Source organism: Euwallacea fornicatus, chromosome 3, assembly GCF_040115645.1.
Source record: "Euwallacea fornicatus isolate EFF26 chromosome 3, ASM4011564v1, whole genome shotgun sequence".
NCBI classification, from domain to species: domain Eukaryota; kingdom Metazoa; phylum Arthropoda; class Insecta; order Coleoptera; family Curculionidae; genus Euwallacea; species Euwallacea fornicatus.
In genome coordinates, this window is record NC_089543.1 from 4,409,881 (window position 1) to 4,435,724 (window position 25,844).

General features: G+C 36.9%; 1 protein-coding gene across 10 annotated transcripts; it reads right to left on the reverse strand.

Moving 5' to 3' along the window:
- Positions 1-71: 71 nt before the first annotated feature.
- On the reverse strand, positions 72-25,835 carry nAChRalpha6 (nicotinic acetylcholine receptor alpha6). Of its 10 annotated transcripts, none has more exons than XM_066301866.1 (12): positions 21,813-21,940; positions 21,315-21,740; positions 13,445-13,584; positions 13,085-13,129; positions 12,148-12,257; positions 11,339-11,519; positions 9,507-9,582; positions 8,985-9,179; positions 8,669-8,755; positions 8,266-8,352; positions 3,435-3,544; positions 72-2,470 (listed from the first exon to the last, which is right to left on the reverse strand). In XM_066301866.1, the coding sequence occupies exons 2-12, from the start codon at positions 21,379-21,381 to the stop codon at positions 1,982-1,984; spliced, it is 1,587 nt and encodes a 528-aa protein (XP_066157963.1). In that variant the 5' UTR covers positions 21,382-21,740; positions 21,813-21,940; the 3' UTR covers positions 72-1,981. The 10 variants fall into 10 exon arrangements, with proteins under 10 accessions (XP_066157963.1, XP_066157962.1, XP_066157965.1 ...); XM_066301865.1 differs by having other exon boundaries at positions 21,809-21,940; XM_066301868.1 differs by lacking the exons at positions 21,315-21,740; positions 21,813-21,940 and adding an exon at positions 25,682-25,835.
- Positions 25,836-25,844: the final 9 nt, after the last annotated feature.

Here is a 25,844-nt window from a genome sequence, read left to right on the forward strand (position 1 = left end):
TATCCAAATGTGCCCGTGGTATCAAAAAGTAACTTTTGCGATGTCTGCATGAAAATCGCCATTCTCTTGGGTCGATTATAAAAACCATTTTTATTCGAAATTTTTTATACAATTACAAATTTATCTAACACAACCTTAAAAGAAATATGTACTAGGATTTGGGGTTATATTTTGAAGTAATTAAGCACAATTTTCAAACTTAAAAATCTGTGCTACTACGAGAAGCCGAAAAAAAAAACTAATTTTGCTAATGATTACGCTTTGAAACCATTACGTCAAGCTCCACGGATCTTTAACAATACTCACTAATTAAGAAAAATACCAATATAAAAAATTTGAGATTGTATTTTAAGCTATTGACTTGTTTTCTTTGATATGCATGCTTCATTTTTGAGCTCCCAGGGCCGATAACCATTTGACTGCTCGCGAGAACTGAAGGAAGGATTGAGATGCCTTGCCCGCCTTCAGTTCATCGTTTTAAACCCGATTAGCGAATAAACTTTTTAAATAAACGATTAATTATTCTTAGATGATAACAATTGAGAGCCAAATCCAGATATTCTAGATCTACAAAGTTCGTGCTAGAGGAACAGCTTGCAATTAATTATAAAACTTGTGGTCATTTACTGGATCCGCATTGCCTAATAATTAATGCAGTTATTTAAAGTTAGGAGAACGATAGTGGATCTAGACTTACCATTATGTTAATAATATTGATTGCAGTTAATTGGTTCTCAATCAAGTATTTTAGTTCCTTATATTTTCACACTTAATGCACATTGTAGTGATTTTAACTAAGTGACTCTGCAAGTAATGTTAGGCTAAGTAAGATGTTGCTAGGGAAGTATTTGTAAGTAGTAGTTGTAGTTTGGTCCCATGTGCGAATGTATTTATAGGTACCTAATTATAATTAAATTACAACAATCGAAAAGGAATTTGGGTGTCAAACGTACTTCCCGTTAGTTTTCGTATAGAGGGGTGAGCGAAGAGGTCTCTGATTTTTGAGAAACCTCTTCAAATCATCCGGTGGAAACGTAACGCATTGCACATTATTATTATTATTATTAAGGCCCAGTTAACTCAAAAGCTCATTCAAGAACGTCATGGAAATAACACGCCATTTAATCGGACAAAGTAAGACTTTGCAAAAAATCGGCTGATATTACTTCAAAATTCACATCACGAATAATTTACATCTAATTTGTCTATGAAATTATTTTTATATTTAATACTTATTTTTCCGAAATTCATCACGATAGGTTTTATACATAGTGGACACATCTAATATTAAGGGGGGCGTAGTGAAAATGTCTTGTATTATAAAGGTAAAGTAGTTTTATCAGTCACTGAGGCTTTTGTACACGTTTGGGAATTTCATTTCGGACTCCACCGATTCCGACAACTAAAATCTATTTGAACAATTATATTACAGAGTTAAGTAGTTGAACTTTCTGCCACGTTATAATTTCAGCGTTCGTTGGAGTTCGAATTTTAATAAAAATTAGTCTTAAGTGGGGCTTAAGAGACTGATAAATCATGCGCCGACTACATTTTCGCTAAGCCATTGTTTCAGTGAGCGAGGAGGAGGCAGTCACGCATGACAGGTTTAACTGTAGCGTGATTTATGGTCGTTAGAACAATTTCAAACAAACATAATGGAGTCTTATTGTCTATACTAGAATGCAATCTAACCGAAAGTACTTTTGTTTTATATCCTAGAGGTATCAGGGCCACAAATTTCCAGCCTACAATACATTACAAAGGTACATATACTAATTGTTAATTAGTACTTTGGTTAAATTGGGTCTTCTGTGAGATGATTTCGCGGATATTTCGCAACATTCGTGCCTGCCTCGAATTATAATAATTATTTTAACTCGTGAATGTTCCACGCAGTCATTGTCAAAACCGACATGTCTTGCGCTATTTATCACAGAAAATTTTACCGTTTATTTGCGACTGAAAACAGTTCCTTCATTTACTACTGCACTATTATGTGAGGTGCCGATAGTAAAACAGCCACCGTGGCTACAATAGTAAACATGGTGAAAATTATCAAACAAAACCGGTCGACCACCATAGCCGCAAATTTCCAATCACTTATGACTTCAGCTTCTTCATCGGCTTTCTTCATTCTATTTGTTATGAATTGCAGCTCCTTAAGTATCAGCTGCAAGTCACGCTGACCGGATGATCCAGACATAGTCGTGTCCTCGATAGTCGTGGCGTTTCTTCCAAATCCGGGACCCAGATTTGTCGACATCGTTGAACTATTTCCGGATACTCCAGATACGTTTCGAATGTCGTCATCAATGTCTAATACATTTGCTAGTAAGCTTTTTGATGAGCGTTCTTTCAGCTCCAATTCCTTCATTCTGCTATTCATCATTATAGTTTTTCTCGTAATTTTCTTCCCGGGACGGCTCATCCTTAATATCCATGGTAACCATTGCAGGAAGACTGTTTTTATCTGAAAACACCATTATTACTTTATTTCGTATTAAGCCTTTGATGAAACACAGAGATCTTGGATTATTTATTTACATATTTACTTTTTTCCTAATTTCATTGCAATAAACAGCAGTTTTTTCTACGCCAACAGCTGTGCGTGCACCAGTTACGAGCATGCGTAATTGATTTTCTTCAGATACAAATACCTTACATCGTAATGCATCGTTAACTTTAGTTCGAAAAAATTGAAGATGATTTAAATACTTGGAGCACACAAAACATGGAAGGTAAACTACTCGTAGGCTTCCGAGGAGGACTGGCACGCCGAAGTGCCTTGGGGCGAAATCCGGAAGGACCTTCAACCGATCAACCAAAGGAAAAGTTAAATGACTATGCTGAAGCGCATGGAGACTTCAAGAGGGAACCAAAGCACACGTGAATGGCTAGTTAGGGGACGTTTTGCGGGAAGATGAATTCTGTTCCGGAACAGCTGGCCCGGGAAGAGATGATCAATAGACCCCTTAAATGAGCGGTAAGTGAGTTCGATCCATATAGGGTTTTGGGCCCTGATGACATAACCCTGGAGGAAATCATGAACACAATGCTCCGGTCATTGAGCAGGGAGCTCATGGTTCCCTGCTGAATCTCGAAGTGATGGCCAGGCGGGGATTCCAATCACTCTTCAACCGATCAGGGACCTATGTTATTTCAAATAAAATGTTTGCTCGTGAAGATATTTTCTCAATATTACGAACAGAGATATTGCGCATGATTTCAGGATAATCGGAGCTACGTCAGGCGCATGCGAAATAATATTACCTTGCTTTACTAAATTTAATCGAAGTAATTGATCTTGCAAAAAATAACTCCGAAGTCGTATATTTTATTCCGAAATGATTTCCACTTAAACACGTTGCTAACATAAAAAAAAACTGGGCAATTTTTGTAAACATCTTCTCAGTTCCTATCTAAATGATACTCACCCATTGAGGCATTTCATGTATGTCAGCGGTTCGGTGATGGTAATTTAATACCACGACTGTTAAGACCACTGACGAAGCAACCATGAACATAATGCAATTGAAGTAAGTACCTGCAAAATCAATACCATTACCCCTTGAGCTCTCTTATGTTAAATGTTTAATGAGAAACTGTTTAACGACACGTTTGCCTGAAATTATCGACATTAACGTATGTACACACTTTTAAAGGCAAAAGTATCCTTAACAAGTTTTGTACATCGCCAAACCCACCACAGTCATTCAGAGTCTTTCTAAAACTGAAAGAGCTACGCTACGTTGGTAACTGCCAACCTAATTATTCTAAACCATAATTTATGATGAATTACCACGGTATCTTTAAAAAATATATATATTTCTTATGCTAGCACCGTCATGGCCCAACTCCAACGCGTGTTATTCAGATACTATGATAATCTCTGATATGAATATATAACAGTGCCTCTGCAACGTAAAATGCAAGGATCTGGTATACATACTTATTATATACGCACATACAGCCAAGCACTACACACATTCATTAATAATTTTACATTACTCACACATCTAAGTTAAAACATCGAAGTTAAACACATTAAACTACTTTTACGGTTTGTTTTGGGTATATACATGGAATACTATTTGAACCTCAGAATTCCTCAGTTTCTCTTGGAACTTAGAGGTCCCTAGGTTATCCAAAATGTGCAAATAAACAAAATTTACTTATGGCACGAGTCGTAGTACCGCCTCTATGGATGCCATCTCTGACTTTATATTATAGATTTAGAGACATCTTAACCAGTTGTAGTTAAGGCTAAGTGCAAGGGACAGTAGAAACAATGCTCAGATTGTCATCAGTTTACAGAGCCTGTAGGGGTTACTCTAGCTGTGCTTGAAGGATGATTTTTTTCTATGGATTAAACGGATATTTTTCATTCATCGTGCAAGCTCAACATACACGATGTTGCCACCTTTGAACCAATCAAGTTGTTTAAGGGAAAGGCCGAGACTTTCTTTATAAACTAAAGGTTTACTTACCGGATAAACCGGACCGGAAATTAACAGCGGAGATATTCTTGCATATTTATTTTTAAATATTTACACTGCAATCATTATAGGATGTTTCTTACAATGTATCACTATGTTATTTCCACTCCTAACAATAATCTTTGCAGGCAGTTGCAATACTTCTTCAAAAAGCAACATACGTCAGTGAGCAATAGTGTAGAGTTGAAAAGTAGCACTTACAAGAAGGTCTACAATGGAGTATGTACAGTTGGAGGACTGTATAGCTTGTTACTACATTGCCAGGAAAGGAGTAGTTTATGTAACCATTTAACAACAACATAAACAAGACAAAAGCAGTAAGACATATAGTACAAACAGGAAAATATGACACATCAGTTCATCAATTAAACATACAAATTAATAAATACTCTATATAGGGAGAGAGCCTTTTGATACTTGGAGGTTTAGAAGGTTTGCAGCAGAAGATAGAGCACCTCGCAGGATGTTTGGCCTGCTCTATAAGCAAGCAGTAGCTAGATAAGAAATTCTGTTTTGTAAAAGCTTCGGCTAAAGACTTCAGCAATTATCGGCAATCGCAAAATGTACACTAGCTCTTCTTCATCAATATATCTAGAAATCATTTGATTACATTAATCGAATTTTCTCGTTTAATTACCTAGCTGTTGGCAATGATTTTCTTTCCTAGATTTACACGATTCATTCAGAAAAAGCTCATTTTAATTGGCAAATTAAAAACACCTGTTAGAAAAGAAGTTAGTAGTTTGTAGTTAATTACTGGCTATTAATTATAGTGCACAAAAACGTTTCGTAATAAAGGCTAAGGTAAAATGATTAAATAGCGAATAAACGACCATATCCAACCATTAATTTACTACACATCTGGGATCAACGAGACCCGTTTCGTGTTGGAGACACTAAAGCTGCTGTTTGTTGGAACTCACTGGAAATCCATTAACTCACGAAACGCGTTCAGGAATATTTATGACATTTAGTGCTTGTTAAAACTTAAAAATGAAAGTTTTAATCTAGAAATGCCATTATGAGTAAATTCTACTCTTTGCCATTAATTTGTAGCTCATTTGAACGGTGCCTCGCAATCCAATTAAACGACCCCGAGATTTATTTATATCAGAAAAAAAAAACGATGAAAGAAAATATTGCAATGAAATGATGGTATAACTATATATGATGGGGAAATGAATGAGACCTAATTTCATTCAACTTCCAAGTTTCGATGTGATTTAATTACATATAGACATTCAAAGGGTGTACCGATACATTTGGAAAAACAAGTTATTTTAGATAGATAATCACAGTGAAACAGTGGCGGGATGGACAGAGGGTGGGAAGTTCTACCTCGTGCATGAAGCTAACGACAGAGGTTCCTTCCACTATACAAGTTAGGGCAGAGATTATAATTTCGACTTGTGTCATGTCGAGAGACCAGAACGATAGTTTGTTCATACCAGCAAATTTTTTGGAACATTTCCGCCGTGGTCAGCATCATTCTGTCCAGCATGACTGTCAGTTTATCAGACACTAGTCACTACTCATCTAGACACTGTCTAACGACAACTACGACTTAAGTGTGGCTGATGAATTTCTTAAAAGCATGGCTGAAGCCGAACACTGACAAGACCCAAGCGTCCCACTTCCATTTCCAAGTTCACTAATTATGCTTCTTTAATTACTTTTGCTGACCGGCCGCTAAAATTCCAACCTTCCCCTAAATAATGAGAAATTACCTCGAACTGAATCCCCATTTAAAAAAGCACTTCACCAAGATGGAAGTACAATTAACACCCAGAAACACATAAGTTGCTAGCAAGCATCTGAGAAGGGAGCATTGATGTTCTGAAAGCAACTGCAAGGACCCTTACCTATGCTGATGGCAAATGCTGTTTCCCGATTTGGTTGAATAAGACACATATATACCTGGCGTATGTTCCCCATATGACGGGGAGGAATATAACTGGAAACATCAACACAACCTATGGCCCCTTTGTGCACCAGCCGTCTGTGAAGAAACTCGGCCTTGACCAGAGAGCGTCAAAAGTGTAGTGGAAATCACTACCTGCTTGTACATCAAAAGTCGGCAACCATCTGGACAGTGCCCCCTCGGACAATTTTCCCTGCGTAAAAAAAACTTAGTTTGTCCCCATACGGTTTCGCTAGAACCACGGTAAAAGCATAACTAAGATCTGGCTGTCCGAGGGTGTTTTTTTCGCATGTGAATCCGAGTATGATTGATAGTGAATTCAGGCATTTGCTTCTCATCGCATAGAAGCGGAGTGTACCCTGGTAAGGGCTGAGTTTCTTATCCATTTAAGCCAAATTCTTCAATCTCGCCTCAATGAAGGTGCTACGCACGAAGGATATACAGAGATGAAAGATGTGCAGTAGATAAAAGATTTCTGGGGAAGAACGTCAAAATGATGTGTAGTTATTCATATTCTATGTGGCTCCATAGTGTTGATTGAACAATTTTGACGGCATTTCCCAATCTGGACTGGGAGTAGAGACATGCTACTAGCCAGAGTTAAGAGTCGGGCCCCTGGCTAAGCGAGTGAGAGGCTGTAGAGTGACAGAGCTTTATCTATTTTCGTTGCCTTCGCCTGTGTTGATGTTACTCTTATGCGTTGCCTTCGCTCTTGCCAGAGGAAAAATATTTCACACAAAATGCAAGAAGACAAGCAAAGTCAATAGCAGAATTACAAATATATACATATACAATTTTGTTTATTTACGACTTATTTTGTTTCAGGCAAATAGTAATATATCTTAGAAGGAATTATATACTGAATTTTCCGTATTTCCAACTTTGCAGAAATTCAATATTTAATAAGTGAAGTGCTCCTCAGGTTTCTTGCGTATTTATTAATAATTTGTTCTCGCTAATGCTTTTTCCTGATATGAAACAGGTTCATTTTTAACAGTCTTAAAAGCTGTGTTGATAATTAAATAATGTTAATTATAAAATCGCAAATTAGCCACAAGCGAACAGAAAATTCATTAAATAATTAAATTCATTACGAAGTATTGTTTAATGAATAATTATACATTTAAAGGGAATTATATTTGCATTGACTGGTTGGCAATTAATTCAACTAAACGTTTTTTGCCACATGCAGGATTAACTTTTCATTTGGAACTCCTTTCGTGATAGATGCATATAATACCATACCTTAGCTCTTGTCTGTATGCGGTTGATATGACCTATTGCAATTGAAGAAACATACATTTCGACAAGATTTCGTGGTAATAGGTAAATTGGGTCCTACTTAAATAATAAAGAAAACGATTGTTGTTAAGCTCCTGCCGATAAATTAGTGACGAGGGCTACATTTATGATTCTGCTAACAACGGCGAAAAATTGTTTAGGGCTTCGTCGAAGATAACTATTATAACTTGGAAGTCCGAGAGGATAAATAAAAATTGAAATTAAAAAACCGCATGAGAATCAGTTTTATTTATCCCCAGGGTCTCATACTAAAAGCATTCTTCATGAAAGTTAAATCTTTTTCACACACACAGACTCTTGTCCGTCCTTCTTTCCAAGTATCCGGCTCCGGCCCGTGGCTATTTTTATCGAATTAAGAAGGCTATATTCTATATTTCTATAGAAGATTCCTTCTTTGAGAATACAAAGCCGAATAGACAGAAATGCGACTTCCAACACAGACAGACAGCAGTCTCACACATCAACGACACAACACCATATCATATATCAGGCATTACTGAGGAAATAGCGAAAACAGAAAGGTAGGTGAGACAAAAGGGTTGGTACCTAACAAGGGAATGGCATCAGATACTTGGGGCAAAGTTTCAGCCACCAGGTTCAGGAACACAGTCAATGATAGAAGGATGGTCACTCCTGCAACAACACAAACATCGTAATTACATGTGGAGTTGAAATGTGATGTTTTTCTTCCCCCAGTGGTGTTGGGAATGAGTATTTTAGAAGAAGAGTGGGTGAGTGCCTGGTCATACTTACCACCACCACTGCAGACACTTAGGTATCAGTCATTACTAGTGTGTACAATAAATGGACAAGTACGTTTGTATTATTAGTGTGCTCATTATTGATTAGTAATGTAAAATATCGACGCCCTCCAAGTATCAACTGGCAATCCAGCAAAGAGAACAACGGGGCGACAAATCACACGATGCTCCCAGGAGTTCTATCATACCTATCAATGGTACTGCGTCTGATGTAGTCGGTATCTTTTCCGCTACTAGGTTCAGAAATACTGTCAATGAAAGAAGAATGGTGACACCTGAAATTAAGATTTTGAATTTTCATCTGTAGTCTGTAGCTCGGATTCAAGCTGAGGTTTTCGCGACTTCGTGGAAGGAAACTTCAAGCGATTTCACCGCAGTCGACGCTTATCAAGCTGCATATATGTGAATAATATATCTGAGGTCAGAGGTGTAAGCGGTTTAAATATTTCCACCCGCTGACCAGTGACGACGATTCATAATTAAGTGTGATCTGCATTATATTACCTAACGTTAATTTTTCACCAGAATCTGGTGGCAACGTGAATCCCAGTAGAGCCATTGAAGATATCAGTACACAAGGAACTATAAGGTTGAAAAAATAATATAATGTTCTCCTTCTAATCTGAATTGTGAACGTAACATCGACGTATGGTTCCGGGCAGCAGGCGTAGGTGATCGTGTTCTTTATTCCAGGCATCCCTGAAGCACAAAAAAATCACTGTCCTCATACGATACGTAACCCATTTGGAAATTAAAACTTCTCAAATTAAAAACGCTATTAATGAATTATCCTCGCTCAGAAAGAAAGTTGAATTATCTTTACTTAACGCCATTTATCACGTTTATAAGATGCTGTAAAGAAGCGACAATGACAAATAACCGTTAACCTTTTACGTTATTAGAAAATATGATGTATGTATTTTCGTACACAATGGATAAAAGCATTTGATAGTTTCCACTTTTTATTCTTGTACGGGTTGTTTTGCGGGAATGGCGGTTGTTGATGGAGATAAAGCTTTTGCTTACCTATGAGATACCATTCCCCATTTGTAATGAAGTCTGAGAGATCGCCACCAGTTTCCGAATTCAGAACCAGGTCAAGCTATAAAACAAGAGCTACATAAATAGTGTCTCCACTTGATCATATTTTAGGAGATGCATCTAGAAGTGTTCAAACCACTAGTATCTGTCGCAGACCTATAATATGCACAACACAGCTCTAAAGGGGTTCTAATATATAAATTTCTGTATAAATATTTTTTAAACATGTGCCAGCCAAATATCGTTATTAAAAATGTTCCCAGAACACCTCATAGAATAGTTGTGACAAAGGAAATTTAATAATACCTGGACCCTCGTTATTTTGTTATTTGTTTGCAAATTAATATAACTCTATTAAATTCGCTACGTGCGCGATAAATGATACCAGGTAATTTTGTAAAAACATTCACATAATTTAACAGCAGTATCAAACATGAATATGAAATGTTGGTAGTACAAAGTTATGTAAAATTGAACGGTTCAAAAGACCGTGAACCATTAACAATAATTCGTCATCATTTTAAGTTTACAATCTATAATACAAACATATCTGTTCTGATTTAAATCGGGGAAAACTGTAATCCTGGTTAATTTCGAATGAGATTGTTACAACAAAAAAAAAACAACAGGAACGTTTTCGAAGGAACAATGCCCCTACGCAAATTGACAGATCTACTAATGAGCTTAATTTTTGCAACTGGGGGCAGAGACACTTATCATGGATGTAAATTTGCTGCCGATGTTCAATCCTCAAAAGAAAAACCACTGGCAAAAATTCCAGATAAGATTACCAGTTTTCAACCAGATCCTGAGTTCGATTATCCGTGGTGCGTTTCCGGGGCCAATTATGGGGTTCTGCCACAACACAATGCAAAGGTCATGGGCTGTTTCATCCATAGAGTTTCTTGGTCGCGGCAAACGTACACGCACATGTTTTTTGAAAGCAGATAGAATTTCTTCGTTTATATCTCACCGTGGATACTACATACAGTACTCCCTCTGAAAAGACCGCGCTATGTTGGACATCGACGAATATCGATCTTTCGTATCTGAATGAAAAGCATTTTCAGCCATGCCCTTTTCTGCATTTAAAGGTTTTCTCATTTGACTCCTGAGCATTTACGATCAGTTTGGCATTATGTGAACTTCCTTAATTACGGGTTTACTTACCCCAGGGCACCGAAGCTGAACGAAAATCGTTTAAACCTGTTCACACAAAGTCTCTTTCTAACATCAATATGAAACTAAATATCGTGTCATTCATGCCTAAAACGACTAAGTGATACCATACGCTATACCCCGTTTAAACGAGTTAATGGATTTAGGGTGTAAACTTAAAGTGGATGTGAAGAAAAAACTTGGAGAAGAAATGAGCCATTTCTAACCATTAAAAGTGATCAGGAGCAATAAGTCGTTCGCGGCAATAAATTACTTCAAAACTTTGATTCCTTCGCTTATATTTTCCCTCGCTTAAGATTTATGACCCATTAACTGTTTCGCACTACCATCCCCTATGTTTGCCGAAACGTGACAGGCAATTATGATGTGGAATTAGTTGATTGGACTTCCATTTGTCTTCATTTCTTTAAATGCTAACACTAGCGTTTAAAGAAACAAGAAAAGCGGAGTCCGAACATTGTTTAGCAGCCACGTGGAGATAAAACATTATTTCCAAACCAAAATTACAGAAGAATCTCATAAACACAACATTGAACCAATTCACAGGTCAAAACTATGGTGGATTGTTATGCAATTCTGATTTGAAAGGGAACGAATTCGCTGACATTTAGATACTACAACACCAATTTTGGCAGTACCTGGTTACCATCATGGGTCCAGCTGCCAAACTTCATATCACAGTGTTGGTCATCGAAGGGGAACCACGTAATGTCTATCTTGCACGTGCTCTTGAAGATACCCGGAGGGATGTACAAGCAGCTGCCGTTATGTCTGACCACAACGTTTGTTTGAAATGTCCCGTCGAAACCTTCATCAGCACTTTACAACAACAGAAAAGTTATAAATCTCTAACTCAGCTCAGAGTTTTGACTGCAGAAGTGTTTTGTAATATGTACAGATCTGATTGTTTTGACACATATTTATTACAACTATGTATTCTAAATAGCATCTTTAGCAAATAACACACAACAAGCACACGAGGCTAAAAGCCAAACAAAGTAGCAGACTCCATCTATAGCCGTTTAGAGTTTGAGTGCTATGGTAGAAGGTATTCTGGGACACCCCAATCCAGCGACAGTCGTGTAACGAGGTTGCTACCAGTAGTCTCACATAGTATCAATCTCTTTGTACACGGCTCTAGAGGATTGGGGCACTCTGTGGCCCACACCAACGGCTGGCTGTGTCATACTCCCTTCCCTTTAAGTGTTTATATGTGGAAAAGTAATTAGTCTGACACTATACAGCTTTTGGTAGTGGAGGCGCGTGTCAACATCTTCTAAGACGTATTTACAAAAATGTATCGATGAGTCTGCATGTTTAACAGTGTCATTTTTACATCATTTTGGTATGGTATGGTGAAGAATGGCATGGCAACCTCGACATTGAGACAGGCGCAACATTAATTTATCGCAGTACATCCTTGACAACTTAGAGCTCTACATGTTACCTGTTATACATGAGCACATCAGGCTTCCATAGTTTGTTCGGTGTTATTCTTAAGTCCTTGACTCCCCCATATTCCGTCTCGTTCCATCGTAGATTATAGTCTGTCCATTCCTGAAAACATATTTATTATTATTAAACAAACAGCAACAACACAATGCACCTGAACACTAGTTGGGTAGACTAGGAACTCGTGTAGGTATTGAAACTTGCCTTGCATTAACAAGTCCTATTTTGGAGTCGAAACGCGAAAATTCTAGTTATGTTACCACTGTAATTAGACTTCGAGAAATACACGTATGAGAGCACAGCTTTAACTCTCCCCGAGTGGATTTTGTTGGAGGTGACTTGTGGGTTTAAGTCTTGTTTCCGAAATTTTCTTGATGGCTATTTCGGGAAATTTCGAGAGACCAACGTTTAAAAAAATCTTATACTTCTCTCAAACGATGCTTCTAAGCATTTGATTTCGAAAATGTTATGCAAAGCTCTTTTTGTGTTAGGGCGCTTCTCGGGTTTATCCCATAAAATTCGTTCAAATCCCGATATATTGGGGAACACGAGAGCAGAAACCCCTTTCGGATCAGAATATCGCTTGCTAAGAATGATAATATTTCTCCCGTAGGAGTGAGATGTTAAAAAAAAAGGTATATGTGCATTATCTGAAATAAGAGTTAACCCATTGCCCTTCCAGGTATATTTGTAAGTAGTTATTAGGGAAAAAGGAGGTTATTTGCTGGTTTAAACTACCAGAAACATTTCTATCATCCTGACATGCATATAAATGGTAATTAACTTCGGAATAGCTGCTATGCGCCAAACTTTAATCCACTTTTTAGTGCGCTTCAAGTTCTAATGGGTTTAGCGCATAAGCTGAATTTTCAAATGTAACGTAATCCAATTTGACGTAAAAGTGTAATAGCGAATTAAAAATGTTGACTTACCAAATTTAACCAAGCATTAGTAGTAAGAATTTGGTTTTTTTCATCCTGAAATAAATACATGCTCATAATCGAAATGCTAATATGGTTCGCGAAGTTCAAGAAAATAAATAACAAACTTTTATGCATTAACTTTAACAAATTACATATCGAATATGGAAAAAGCTATAATAACTTTCTTCAACTTCATATAAAACTCCTCAGTGTCCGACAAACTTTAGATTGATTTCAGAAACTCTATATCGATACCCGGAATGTGATACGCAGTAAAATGATCAACAGTTAAATTTTAGTTTTGAAAGACAAGAGGAGATCAAAATATTTCTTGTTATAATGCCAAATCAAATCAGAAGCAGACCTTACCACATCAATAATTTGCTGTAAAGTTAGGCCGAACTTGACTTCTAGAGGTTCTGACTCGTTGGCTACTGGTCTCTCCAAAACATTGTAAGTTTCTAACAACATATTGAGCAATTTTTTTTCGTGTTGTCCTTGTTGCGAACCTGAAAAAAATAAATTGTTATTGCAGCGATTGTATATTTTTTGGGTCAGAAGTTGGTCTTCCAATAATTCGATGGAGGTTCCGATGGGTGGCGCATGCATGGAAAATTGGGCTGGTACTAAGTAACCCAAGGGTCATCAACTGGGACCGCTTCATAAAAGAACTTTTTGAGAGAACGTAAAACTGTGTTTTTTTGCCAAGCTCCTTTCCCAAAAAGCTGGCCGGCATGCAGATATAAGCTTTTACATATTTATCTCATTTAGTTCAGGTACCATTCGACAACATCAACACAAGAGGCAAACATTTACTATTAATCAATCTAGTATTATTATTAAATACGTTAATATTAATACTCGCGTCCCTTGAATAAAAAAAAAAACGCTACCGAAAACCGATTATTTTCACCTTCCACTGCGAAGGTCATTTAAAGGTGATTAAAGACGATCAGGTAAAGGGCAAAAAACATGGCGCTTCCAAATATAGGTCACGTCAACATTCCAGAAATTCCACTGCGAAGTGTTTAGCGCCGGTTAAAGGGGATGTTCTCTTTAATGAAGAGATAGCTCTGAAGAAAAATAGGTCAATCGGTTACAGTAAGTAAGACAGAGTACCCAAACGTCGAGACGAATGGCAGATAAGGATGCTTTATATGTTAACTTAGAACCGACGATTGATTTGAGAAATATATCTATTCGTGTCGCGGCTTTCCAGGTCATACGGCTCAGAGAGAGATGAGATAATGTGAGCACCTTCTCCCAGATGCCCAGATATCTCTTGCATTCGCGTCATCATAACCTCATTTTTTTTTTTCATTTTGGATAGAAGATTTTTGATATTATGTTGTTTACGATTACGTTTAATTCAAGCGTTTACTTTTTACTATGTACTAACGAATATTGGAATCAGTACTGCTTTGCCTCGTATAAAGCTGAGCAATTCAATGTTAAGAAACAAACTCAATAGCAACTGGAGTAGTGAAACACTTTCTTAGTTTAACTGTTTGCCGCCTTTTCAACTTTACCGATTACAGCGTAATTAATATGATATTAGTGAAAGTTTTCTTTTTACTTTCAAATACTTGTACTAAACACAATAAATAGCGGTTACTGAGCATTGTAACTCCATTTTCCATTAGTGTTACCAAGTGTGGTATGAAAAATGGAAGGCGAAGAAGGAAATTCATGCTTGCGTCTAATTGCCCTTTTATTAAATATTTAGTGGTGTATTTGTTGGGCACGAAACGTCACTAAATCTTTATAGATATGTACTTTTTGCCCTTGACAAGTATTCCTTGATAAAAATGTTATTTTATGTGTAAAAATAATAAAAAGATTGATGTATAGCATTTGATACATACTTTAATCAGTTATTTGGTCCTGTACAGCAAATTTTAACTTATTTATTATACAAATAGGGTCTTATTGGCTTATCCCAAAAATTTTGTATGATAAATACACAGAATGTCCAATGTCTTGAACCCCGATGTTATTGGTATATCATTTAAGTTTTAAATGAAATACAAATTGTATCATCAACTATATTTATTTATATAGGTCTTTTAAGAGCAAAAATATTTTTATAAAATTTACAAAAGTAAACACCAATAATTAATAGTCTATATGACTTGTTTTATTAATCAACGAATTGGCAAAACAGTTCATGGACGCAATCAAGCGATTGATCATCTCTTGAGGAATATTGTTCCATCCTCTAACACGGCTACAATGAGGTCATCTTTGGTGTCTTGGGCACAGAGTAGGTGCCCTTAACACTTTCTTGCACAGAGATTTGTTTGGTTAAATCTTGTTCTTATCGCAAAGAGTGGTATAATACAGTGAACTGTACATTGAATTTAATTTCTAAGAACTGGAGCTGAATCATGCCGATGTCTTCAGGCGTATTGGTCTAAGTATCGATCCTGTTTCATTTAGAAGTCGTGGCCTCCTTTCGACTGTCCCAGTTTCTTCAGACCTTTGAAGAATTCGAAGAATGGATGATCTTGGAGTATATAACGGTCCGTGTACCTCGCTATTTGAATTACTCGCTTCGTGCAGAGCAATAATTCTAGCCCTATTAAACGTGGAAATTTCACGTCCTGGCATGTTGCACGCAACAATACAATATATTTACAAATTTAAAAATTTAGAAGAAACTGAATAAAACTGACGATTTTCTGATGAATACCGGCAAAAATTAAAAATTATTTTTATTTTCTGATGTTAAGACAATAATTATTTACATCTTTATATACCGGTGGTTCGAACCTTTTGACCTTGCATTTAGTTAGATCCTGGACCGTGAGGATAGTAATTTTTACTTTTCGACCGGTTATTTATGTTAGTTCTGTATAGAATTATTTAAGAAACTCTATATTGGAAATTATAGGTGCCGTCGATTTATCACCCTCAAATGTAAAGGAGTTTTATAACTAAAGAAGCATTACAATGAAATTAAACACAGGCAAATCGAGGAACAATTGCATTAAATTAAAATAAATAATCACCAGTGATAATGAAATAAATTCGACTATTTTTCGTTGCTGCTGGTACAAGGTAAGTGAATTGAAATAAAAACCCGACAGGCCAAATTAAGTTAAAACCTTGAATGACCGTGGTGATTTCATGCCTTTAATAAACGTAATAATTAAATTTTATAGTTACTTTAGTTTTACGAATATCTACGTTTAAAGATAAAAATACTTTAAATGCCTTTAAACCGGGAGACAGACGATGATATGGCTCGATATTTTTTAGCCCATTCAGCAATTTTGAAGAAATCCGAATAAGGCTTCAATTTCACTTTTGAACAATGCTTCAACTTTTTCATGGAAGTGTTTATGTTATGAATGTTTTTAACTATGGTAGAGATAAATTGAATATGAGGATTAATGGTATCAACGGAGATCTCGATGGAAGTCACATGCATAAAAAATGAGCCTCTAGCAAGTCTCTTAAGGGCCACTCATTAGGGCCTCTTCAGAAAATAACTAAAGGAGGCTCTTGGCTTATTCCCAAAAGGTTTGCAAAGATCTCTTAAACTATATATAAGATTCTTTTTCGGGGAGGGCACAGATCGTCTGGCTATACTGGGCTCTGGAACAGTATTCTAGGGGCCTAAATTGATTTTGAAAATTTCCAGAAGCCTGTTGAACTAAGATTGTGTATTGAGCAATTGTTCCTGCAACGGTGGATCAGCGCCTATAGCATAGAGAAGGTTAAAACACCTAAAGGCCCAAATGTCGAGCGAATGAAGTTCCTCCTTCGACTCGAAAGGCAGAAGATGAGGACTGAACTGGACGCTAAAGATTTACGCATTGACTATTTTGTTCGACAACCGAAAGTTTACTAAAATTGGAGCCTCGCAACAACCCATAAGTCAGAAACTTTAATGCCACTCAGTCTCCTTATCGTTGGAAAAACGAATTTATTGTATTTCAAACTTAAAGCTATCTAAAAGTATTTCAAAAATTCAAGAACTGCGAGACTCGTGCAAGCAAGTTTTGCATATCTTGCATTCTTGCAAGATCTTCCTTTCGCTTATTGCTTGTTGCATTGATAGGCCTTTAACATGCATTTCAGTCAAGACCAATATTTTTTACTGTTTCTTCGATGGGGACCATGAGTAGCGGGGATGGCTTGAAGATGATGAGTCATCTATGAGATAGAGCGATTCACGGCAAATGGCCCCAAAGCATAGCTTGTAGTTTGGATCTTTGCATGTTTATCGAATTCAATAGCACGTGTCTAGGGCGCGGGTGGGGGGCGTAATGTTCAAATATCAAAGACAGAGGTCTAATATACATGTCCTCTAGAGATTACACTAACGGGTCGAAACTGATAATGGGAATGTGTACGGGTTAAATAAAGAAGGTGGTATGAACGTATGTCTTTGACTTGGTTATTTGTTACAATTCTAACATGATCAATGGCGTGACAATATGTGTTAATGATTTCACTATGTTCCGTATAACTGTAAACAGTTTGCGTGATTTTGACTTCATTGTTCTGGTGTTCAGTTCATAAATTAATAACTCTTCATCGTTTCATTCTTCATCTGCCTTTCTTACATCAGATTTGTCATTTCAATCCAAAAACATAAAATTTTTGAGATGGCACTGGTCATATTTCATGTTAACCTTGAATCGATTTGATGTATACGATTCGTATGTATGACTGGCATGCAAAGATCCTCACTACAAACTATAGCTTAAGAGATCACGTTATTTTGACATAATTGCTTGGAGAATACCCTACGGATCACACCACAGAATCGAATCTCGGGACACGAGATAGTGAAATATCAAAGTTTCCAATCATACTACCCAATGAGAATGAAGTTCCACCCAAGTAGACTCATAAAGTTTATTAAGTTGGCGGGACTCTGGTAACTCCCCTTAGGCGGGACGAAATAAGCTCGTTCTTCAGGCTTATAAATGACAAAGGCATATTTTTGCCTCCCATCTTTATCAGCAATCAATCGATTCATCAACCGAATACTGTACTTGTGTGTTAAAAAATAGTTAGCGGTTGAGGAAGGCCGATTTTTCGTCACATATCGTGTCATTTGCACGGTTATATTTTTCTTCAAAATAAAAAAAAATCTTCCTTCATCGAATGTTTAGGCCACGGAAACCCTGACAATAAACACTGAAGCAAGGATTGGTTCAAGTCTATCAGATGGAACGATCTGATTGAACGAAAGCCCTATAAATCCTATGAAACGCCACGCTAAATTCAAGCGAATTCTCGAAACACGCTCCGCTAAATCTCTCTAACACCGTTTATTTATTCTCTGAATCGATTTATAGGTGCCTTTAGCATTTGCTGAGATATATATTTTGACAATTCAATTACCGGTGCCTAGTTTAGATGCAAAAGTTTTGGGTTAAAGGATAGTTTCGATTATTAGCTTTGGGTTGGAATCCCATGTCAAAAAGTGTATTGTTCTGTAAAATTTCTGAAACTTAAATGTAATAAAGAGTGTTCATAGAGCTGGAAGCGGACATTCCAAGAAATACTAAATTCCTCATATTTTTGCCCACAGATATGTAGTCCCTTCATGGAAAAAAAAAACGTAATTTCCGGATTCTCGAAGAGATTTCACTTTTCTTTTTTCTTTATTTCTGACATCATTTTAGGGATGTTGAGATGCGGGGGCAATATAATATACAACATTGTATGACGAGACAATATTTTCAAAAGAAAATTGTTAGGCTAGGGGGCTAAGGGAAACTCTTAGGGAAGCAGTGAGCCACATTTTTATAGTTTTTGTGCCATTCAGTGTTTTTTAAACTTAGCGAATGCCTCTAATTCCAGAAGTCTTACTAGAACTAATTGTTTTATAATAATTTATAAATTTGTTGCCATTATGTTTAAATTATCTTTTAATTCAAATGCGGAAATAAATCCCAATTTTTCCACCGTTTTTCTGCAACGTGAAATTCTTTTATTCAAATGAATATAAGAATGAAATTAAATTCTTTATAGGACTAAGAATTTAGTGCATTCCTATATTCGAGTATAAGATTTTATATTGAAGGAGAAATGCAGATAAAATGCAATTTCTTTCTGAACTCGGATTAATAAGAGATACATTAGCAGATAAAGCATTTCAGATATTTGTCATTTACCTCAAATTGTTCATATCTTAACACACACTATATAGAAGACAAAGAATATTTTAAGGAGTCTTTAACTCGGTGAGTTCTAGGAGGTATTCCCTTTCGTGGAATGGCATGGGCAAAAGTAATGTTTAGGGCAATTAGGATTCTATAAAAAACGGAAGAAAATTATAATATTAATGATGGACTACATTACTTGCGCTTAGTCGTTAAAAGCTATTTAGGGAATGGAAAAATGGATCTCAGTTTTCATAGTTTCCTATCCAAAGTGCTTCCCACCTATTAAGCTCAACTTCATCTACATACATACGTAGTCAAGCCACCGATGAGCAACATTGGTGTTCCAAAGTTACTTTCCAAGTTACTTTGACCTTATGTTATTAGAGAACATCCATTTACCCACGTTATATATTTATATCCCGTTTTAACAAACTTTTTCCTCCCCTTTTTCCTTTATGGTGCCTTCCGACATTGAGTGGATATTGAAGTAAAGTAGTATCTTAATGGAACGAGTTTATATCTACATAAATTATCCACTTGGAAAAAGAAAATATGTTTTTTTAAAATTACGTATGGAACGCCTGCATGACCACAACACTTTGACAAAAACATTTCATAATCTTTTATGTGCGTTGATTTTATTTTTGCATCGTCACATATGTTTACATGTTCCTTAAGAGCTTCGTGAGTGTTTCCACCATTTTAACCATTCCAGCTCTTACTGGAGAGAAATGTCGCTTATGGAAAGCTTTAAACGTACTTTATCTTCCAGCTTTAAAGTCAGACGTGATTTTTTTCATATGGGCATTTATCATTAAACACATTATTAGGTGCGAGGTACTGGATATGAGCAGATATTAAGAAAATACACTCAGAAACTAAAAAAAAACGAATAAAATGGAAATTTAAACAAGAATTTAACAAAATTGGTAATCGAGAATAGTTCAGAATTCAAAAAAGCACTTTCTCCTACCTGGTAAAATAAGGAGCACAGTGAGAGCAACTAGCATGTCCCTTCAAAAAATTTCTCAGTCCGGTTCTTAAAACGAAAGTATTGGTCGAATGTTCGAAAACCTCCCCAACTGCTATTGGAGGAATATGTACCCCACGGTGTGTTGTATGCCACTGTCTTGGACAATTATACTTTTTTGTCGAATCGGGCCTAAGTATGATATACTCGCTCGTGCGCAGTAACAAATTGACCCAAAATCCAATTGCTATACAACTCTCATAGATGCCTTTAAAATATGAATTTTTGCAGATTTAATTCATTAATTAAAGGGAGCTCGCTCAATTGTGACCTCGCCATGATGATGGAAATAGGTCATTTGTAGACAACGGAGGTCACCGAATTTAAATTTGATAGCTTTAGGTGAGCACCTAATGAATATTAAATGTGATTAAACTGAAGTGACCAGAAATCAGAATTGCCCTGCTACCTTAAAACTAGGTTTTATGAGATGTCTGTATTAAAGAGAGTTTCTGGACTAATTGCAGCTTGTGCTCGTAATTGAGGAAATTTGATTTACGTGAAGAAATGGGAAAATCAGAAATCAATTGTGAATTAGAGTGTTGTTAATAAGACGTCAGGCAGGGTTCTAGGTCCCATCTGTTTGCATCTGGGAAATATGGTTTCATTCTTATATTTCTGCACTAACGTAGGTTGTTTACTAAGAAAAATTAATTTATTTCGATAAACAACGTAGATACAACAACTGTGGCATATTTCCAATTCAGCATAGTAGGTCATTCATGGAAACTGATTCAAGGGAGCCAAACATACACAATACAACTTGTTACGTTAAAATAAATGCTCTCATCAGCTAAAAAACACATATCAGGGGCCAAAATCATATTTGGTTAGGGTGGTCTTATGGCTTGAAGGCATTAAGGGAATATGCAATTTTTTCGCTCCTCCTGGGAACAAAAATGGGCCTTAGAGAGTTAAAAAAAATTGATTTTGTTGCCTTAAAATATCTTTGGGATGATTGAGGGCACAAACGTCAACTTTGAACGGGTTTCATTAAGCTGCACCAAATCTGGGGCAAAGCTATTCTAGCAAATGCCAGGGATGAGCGGGACTTAGGGGCGAAGCAGAGGTGTTGCCGTACCTGGTAACATAAAAAGCAAGAAGGCAGCAGCTAGCAGCTGCTGAAAGTATATTTTCCGTCGAACCATTTGATGCTATGGCTTCCTCACAGTCATGTCCCTGTCATGACACCTTCCGAGAATGCCGTCATTTCCTAAATGGCAGGCTGCACGGCACCACATTCACTTAAACAAGAACTTAAGACCAGCACGAACTGCTGAATTGCGTTATGGAGACCACTGGAAGGGTCTCCATAATCGTTAAGCAGGAGCAGCAGGCACGCTCCAGGCTTCTGCAACTGGCTGCTCCAGCGTTTGACACGCACGTTGCCTCAAACGTGTAAATTCCAGACGAGCCACTCTTGTTGCGATGCAAAAGGGATCAATAAGGGCTCTGCGCGCGCTATTGGCCACGATTTGTTCGTTCGCTGCTATCTACGTACCCCCGTCTAACTCAACAGTCATTTTGAATAAAAAAAAATAAAAAAAAAAACAAAGAAAAAAACAAATATGTCACTTACACTTATATATAATATATTTCACGCACAATATCGTTTGGAAGTTAATAATAAAGCCCGATTCTCTGCAAGTGTTCACTGCGTCGATAGGTTCAATATTGTTTCCATTTTACGGAATCTCCACCGTTGAATTTCGCTACACGTTTTCTAATAAATTATGGGTTTAGGTTTCGCTTAAATTATGTAATTGCATTTGCCATCGGGCGCCCCACTAATTGCCATTCCGATAAAGTCCTGCGAATAAAGATACGAATATGACGTCGAGAGTAGCTAAAGGAAACAATTAAAAAACCTTTTAAGGCATGACAGCCAGATCTCCCAAGCGAAGAATGAATATATACGTTATTTTTTTTATGAACACATCAAAGCCCTTTTAAGCTCTGCTATCGGAAAAGTTATTAGCTAACGCTGTTTTCCTTCCTGGGATAACGAACGAACTCCTACCTACTGCTCTATCGTACCATGCTGTGTAACATAACTTATTATAAGGGATGGCAATTATTAACTCTTTTATCATACCACCGAGATTACAGCAGGATGTGAGGCTTCGTACTCACTCGCGTCTCTTATCGCATTTAGCTACGACTTCAAAGAGGCCCATTTTAAATGCATCACCCTTTGAACATTGCCAAGTCATTAAGTCTACCAATAATTACTTAGTTACTCGTTTATTTAACTGCTTCATGAATTTTCTTGCGATAAACTGTGTTACACAAAAACTGACGCGGAACGCTTTCAAGTCATCGAACTAGTCAAATTCCACGAGACCAGGTAGTTTCTCCATCGTCGATATGTTCATCGTTTTGTACCACCAGTAAATCCACATTATTTTCTCGTAACTGATCTGCGCCAAGATGGGGTGGATCAATCACTTTTTCCTTCTCAGAACCAACTGCTCAGAGCATGAATTTCCTGCCAAGGTCTTCAGTGTCTTGACGTGTCTTTAGCTTTCGTTTGATTCCGTCCTTCCTTTCTTCACTCTCATCAATGTCTCTGCAGTAACAAAGCTGCCCACGATTAATCAGAAAAGGAACAAACAAATAGCTTTCAATGTACCAGTTTTGTTTATCGACGGCAACGAATAAGAAAAACATTATTTCACAACTAATGTGAAAGCATAGTCCATTGATTAACATGAAATAGTCCCTCCATAAGAAATTTAAAGTCAAAAGGGATTAAGACCTATCACGACGTTATGCTTCGTTCAAGCTCTGCGTTTAATTAACTCCGGGACCCGAGGGCCGGTTTCGATCCTATTGGCTCTCGTCAGTTCGGATCATCTGCAGTCAATTACAGGCGAAAGAAATCCATGATATCAACCACAAATATATTGGCGCTGAAGGAAAAATTCCCAGCAGCGCTATGTGCCGTGATCTTTTTGTTGTGTGTCGACTAAATCTTCGAATGTTAGCAAGAGGAATTAGGGTATACGGCCGACTTAGAACCAAGAACAATGAAGATAAACCCTATGGTTGTATTATGACTTTTTGCCCTGTGCAGTGAGTCAGTCTAGCTGCTTACGCTTACCCGAAGACTTGAAGAGACAAAAGGACATAGTAGATCGCGTTCGTATGACTTTTTCTTGCAGGCCTAACAAAGCTGATGTTGGCGTTTTCTCCTTGCGTTTAATTACCTCGAAATGAAACGCACTGACGAGACCTAATATATTCGAAACCGGTCTTCGAGACACTCCAGTTAGTTGAACGCTGAGAGAAAGTGACGCACAGAGTCGTGATAAATCTTAACCTTTTCAGATTTTCCTACGAAATTTGAACTTATCATCAAATCACAAGTAGATTTAAACACTAGTTACGATTTTCTGAACGGCCAATGTCCCCCTTTCGGATTTGGACGCCATTAGTCACCAATCAAGACCGTTCGACGTCAGTAGTGGCGCTTGACCAGTACTGAAATCGAGCGATCGCGAAATGACTCAGGCTTGAGGGGCAACTAAGGGATGCTTCCCCGACAATCAGGAACCGTGACGAGACATAGCTGGCAACGAAACAAATTAATTCTGCTTTTCCAACAGCCTGTGACGAAAATTGTCCACTCAAAAGGAAGCGTGCCAATGTGAAACCTCGTTGTGTAACAACTCCCTGGACAACAAAAGAAAAACTGTTCGGAAACTTTTTTTAATCGAGAAAAGATAAGAGGCGAATGGGAACAATACGGCTTGGCTCTAACAGCAATCAGGGAAGCTAAGGGGGAGTCCAGGAAACGATTTTGCGATGACATCACAGATATGCCAAGCGCGGGTCGAATCCATAGGATCCTATCCAAAGGGTTGGAAGGGGGTGGGAGGGGAGCGGGGGGGATGACGACAAAATAAACCGATGGCGAGTTGCTTCTAAAGTTCGAAATTCATTTAGCTACATCGGAAAAGCAACAAATTGATTCCCTTTACATTTTTCAATTTTTAGCGTTTGATTAAAAATAGATATTATACAATATATATAAATCTGATTTAACATTATTTTTCGCTGAAAATAAATTTTTTATTAAAACACTTCCTTGCTAAAAGGATGGCGGTAGTCCAATATCCAGAAAAATGGCAAGAGAGGTTATCATCCAGAGTGGAAGGCTCAACCAACCGCTTGCTAGTGAAATGATTTCCCGGGTCTTGTTCACTCAAGAGAATGCATTCTAGGACCCCTTTGAGAATATCATGTGTATGAAGAAATGTAAAAGAAAAACAATGCAGAGGAGAAGAATTACTATAGGTAAAATTTTAAAAAACGAGCTATATTATACTTAAAGGAGCCATTCAAGATGGTGCCAACAGTCGTTTTAAAATTTTTAAGCTCAATTTTGGCAAGGAACTGAGCAAAAAAACTGGATGAGAAATAAATTAAAAATAATATTAGTATTTAATTGATCAATTACTTAGCCAACTATTTATTCGGGACATTGATTCGAGACATACATATGTATTTCAGGATAAAAAAATTAATAATCACTTTTCCGACATCAAAGATTTAGTCTTTGTCCCCGAATTTGTAGGTTATTAAGATATAAACAATACACAATGTGACGGTCATGCTCCGAAGAAAAGAATGTTTGAGGAGATGCTATTTTTTTTCTCAAAGGTACTACCATCGTACCACAGTCATGCCTCCGCAGGTATGTGTGCTAATTAACCTAAGGAAATAATCATTTTGCTGGGCATAAACTTAATTTATTCCATTAAGAAGATCAATTAAAATGAGAATAATCTATTAAACATTACTTATTACAATGAAGTACGTAACATGAACATTATATTAGGTTGTCTTTAAGTAAATTTGTTCCATTGAGCAGATATGTACTTGCACCTCTTGTAAGTCTATTATTGGAGGTTTAAATTCGTTTTCCATGAACTTTTGTTAATATATCTGCCAAAGTAATAAGTTGATTTTGCTAGTGCAGTTTTTTGAAAGAAATAAATAGAGGAATAGAAAATTTGGTTTGTTCGCTACCGAATTTATTATTTTTACCTATTGAAGACATTGTGTATTCCAGACTGGATCTTTTCCAGCTTCCGTTTATTTGAAACAACTTAAAACTTCTGTAGTATATGACATCCGATAAAGAAAATGGGAAACTGATTGTGAAAGAGGATGAAGAATGCGAACACATAAGGACTTATACTGAGTCGAAATTTATTATAAAGAACTATCGATTTCTTCAAATCATACAGCGAAGGCAACTTCTTTTGACCTTTCTTGGGACTTTTATAATTTTCGTCAGTTCAACATTAAGTTTAAACTTCTAAATATCTTTTTAATCGAGTACAGAAATGTTCTTTTAAACGAACCCGCTAGTACTGCTAGTCCGAAGTACCAATCAAAGTGCCATTAAACCATATGTTAGATTTTGCTCAAATTACTAACCTGTTACCAGCGACATTTTGGATGCAACGAACCTTAACGTATTGTATGATGACAAAAGTTTTCAGATGACGAACTTAAATCGGTATTTCACAGAGTATGGCAGGGATTTCCCGAAATCGTTGTAGGTGCACAGCGGTTAGTCAAGCTGGTTAGTATGGACTGT

Excerpts from the sequence above, each read along its gene's own strand:
- nAChRalpha6 (XM_066301866.1), bottom strand. The coding sequence starts at position 21,381 with ATGGTTCGACGGAAAATATACTTTCAGCAGCTGCTAGCTGCTGCCTTC. Across the intron at positions 12,258-13,084 it reads CTAATGCTTGGTTAAATTTG|GAATGGACAGACTATAATCT; the intron begins GTAAGTCAACAT and ends ATATGTTTTCAG. Across the intron at positions 8,353-8,668 it reads AGACGCAGTACCATTGATAG|GAGTGACCATCCTTCTATCA; the intron begins GTATGATAGAAC and ends GTGTTGTTGCAG.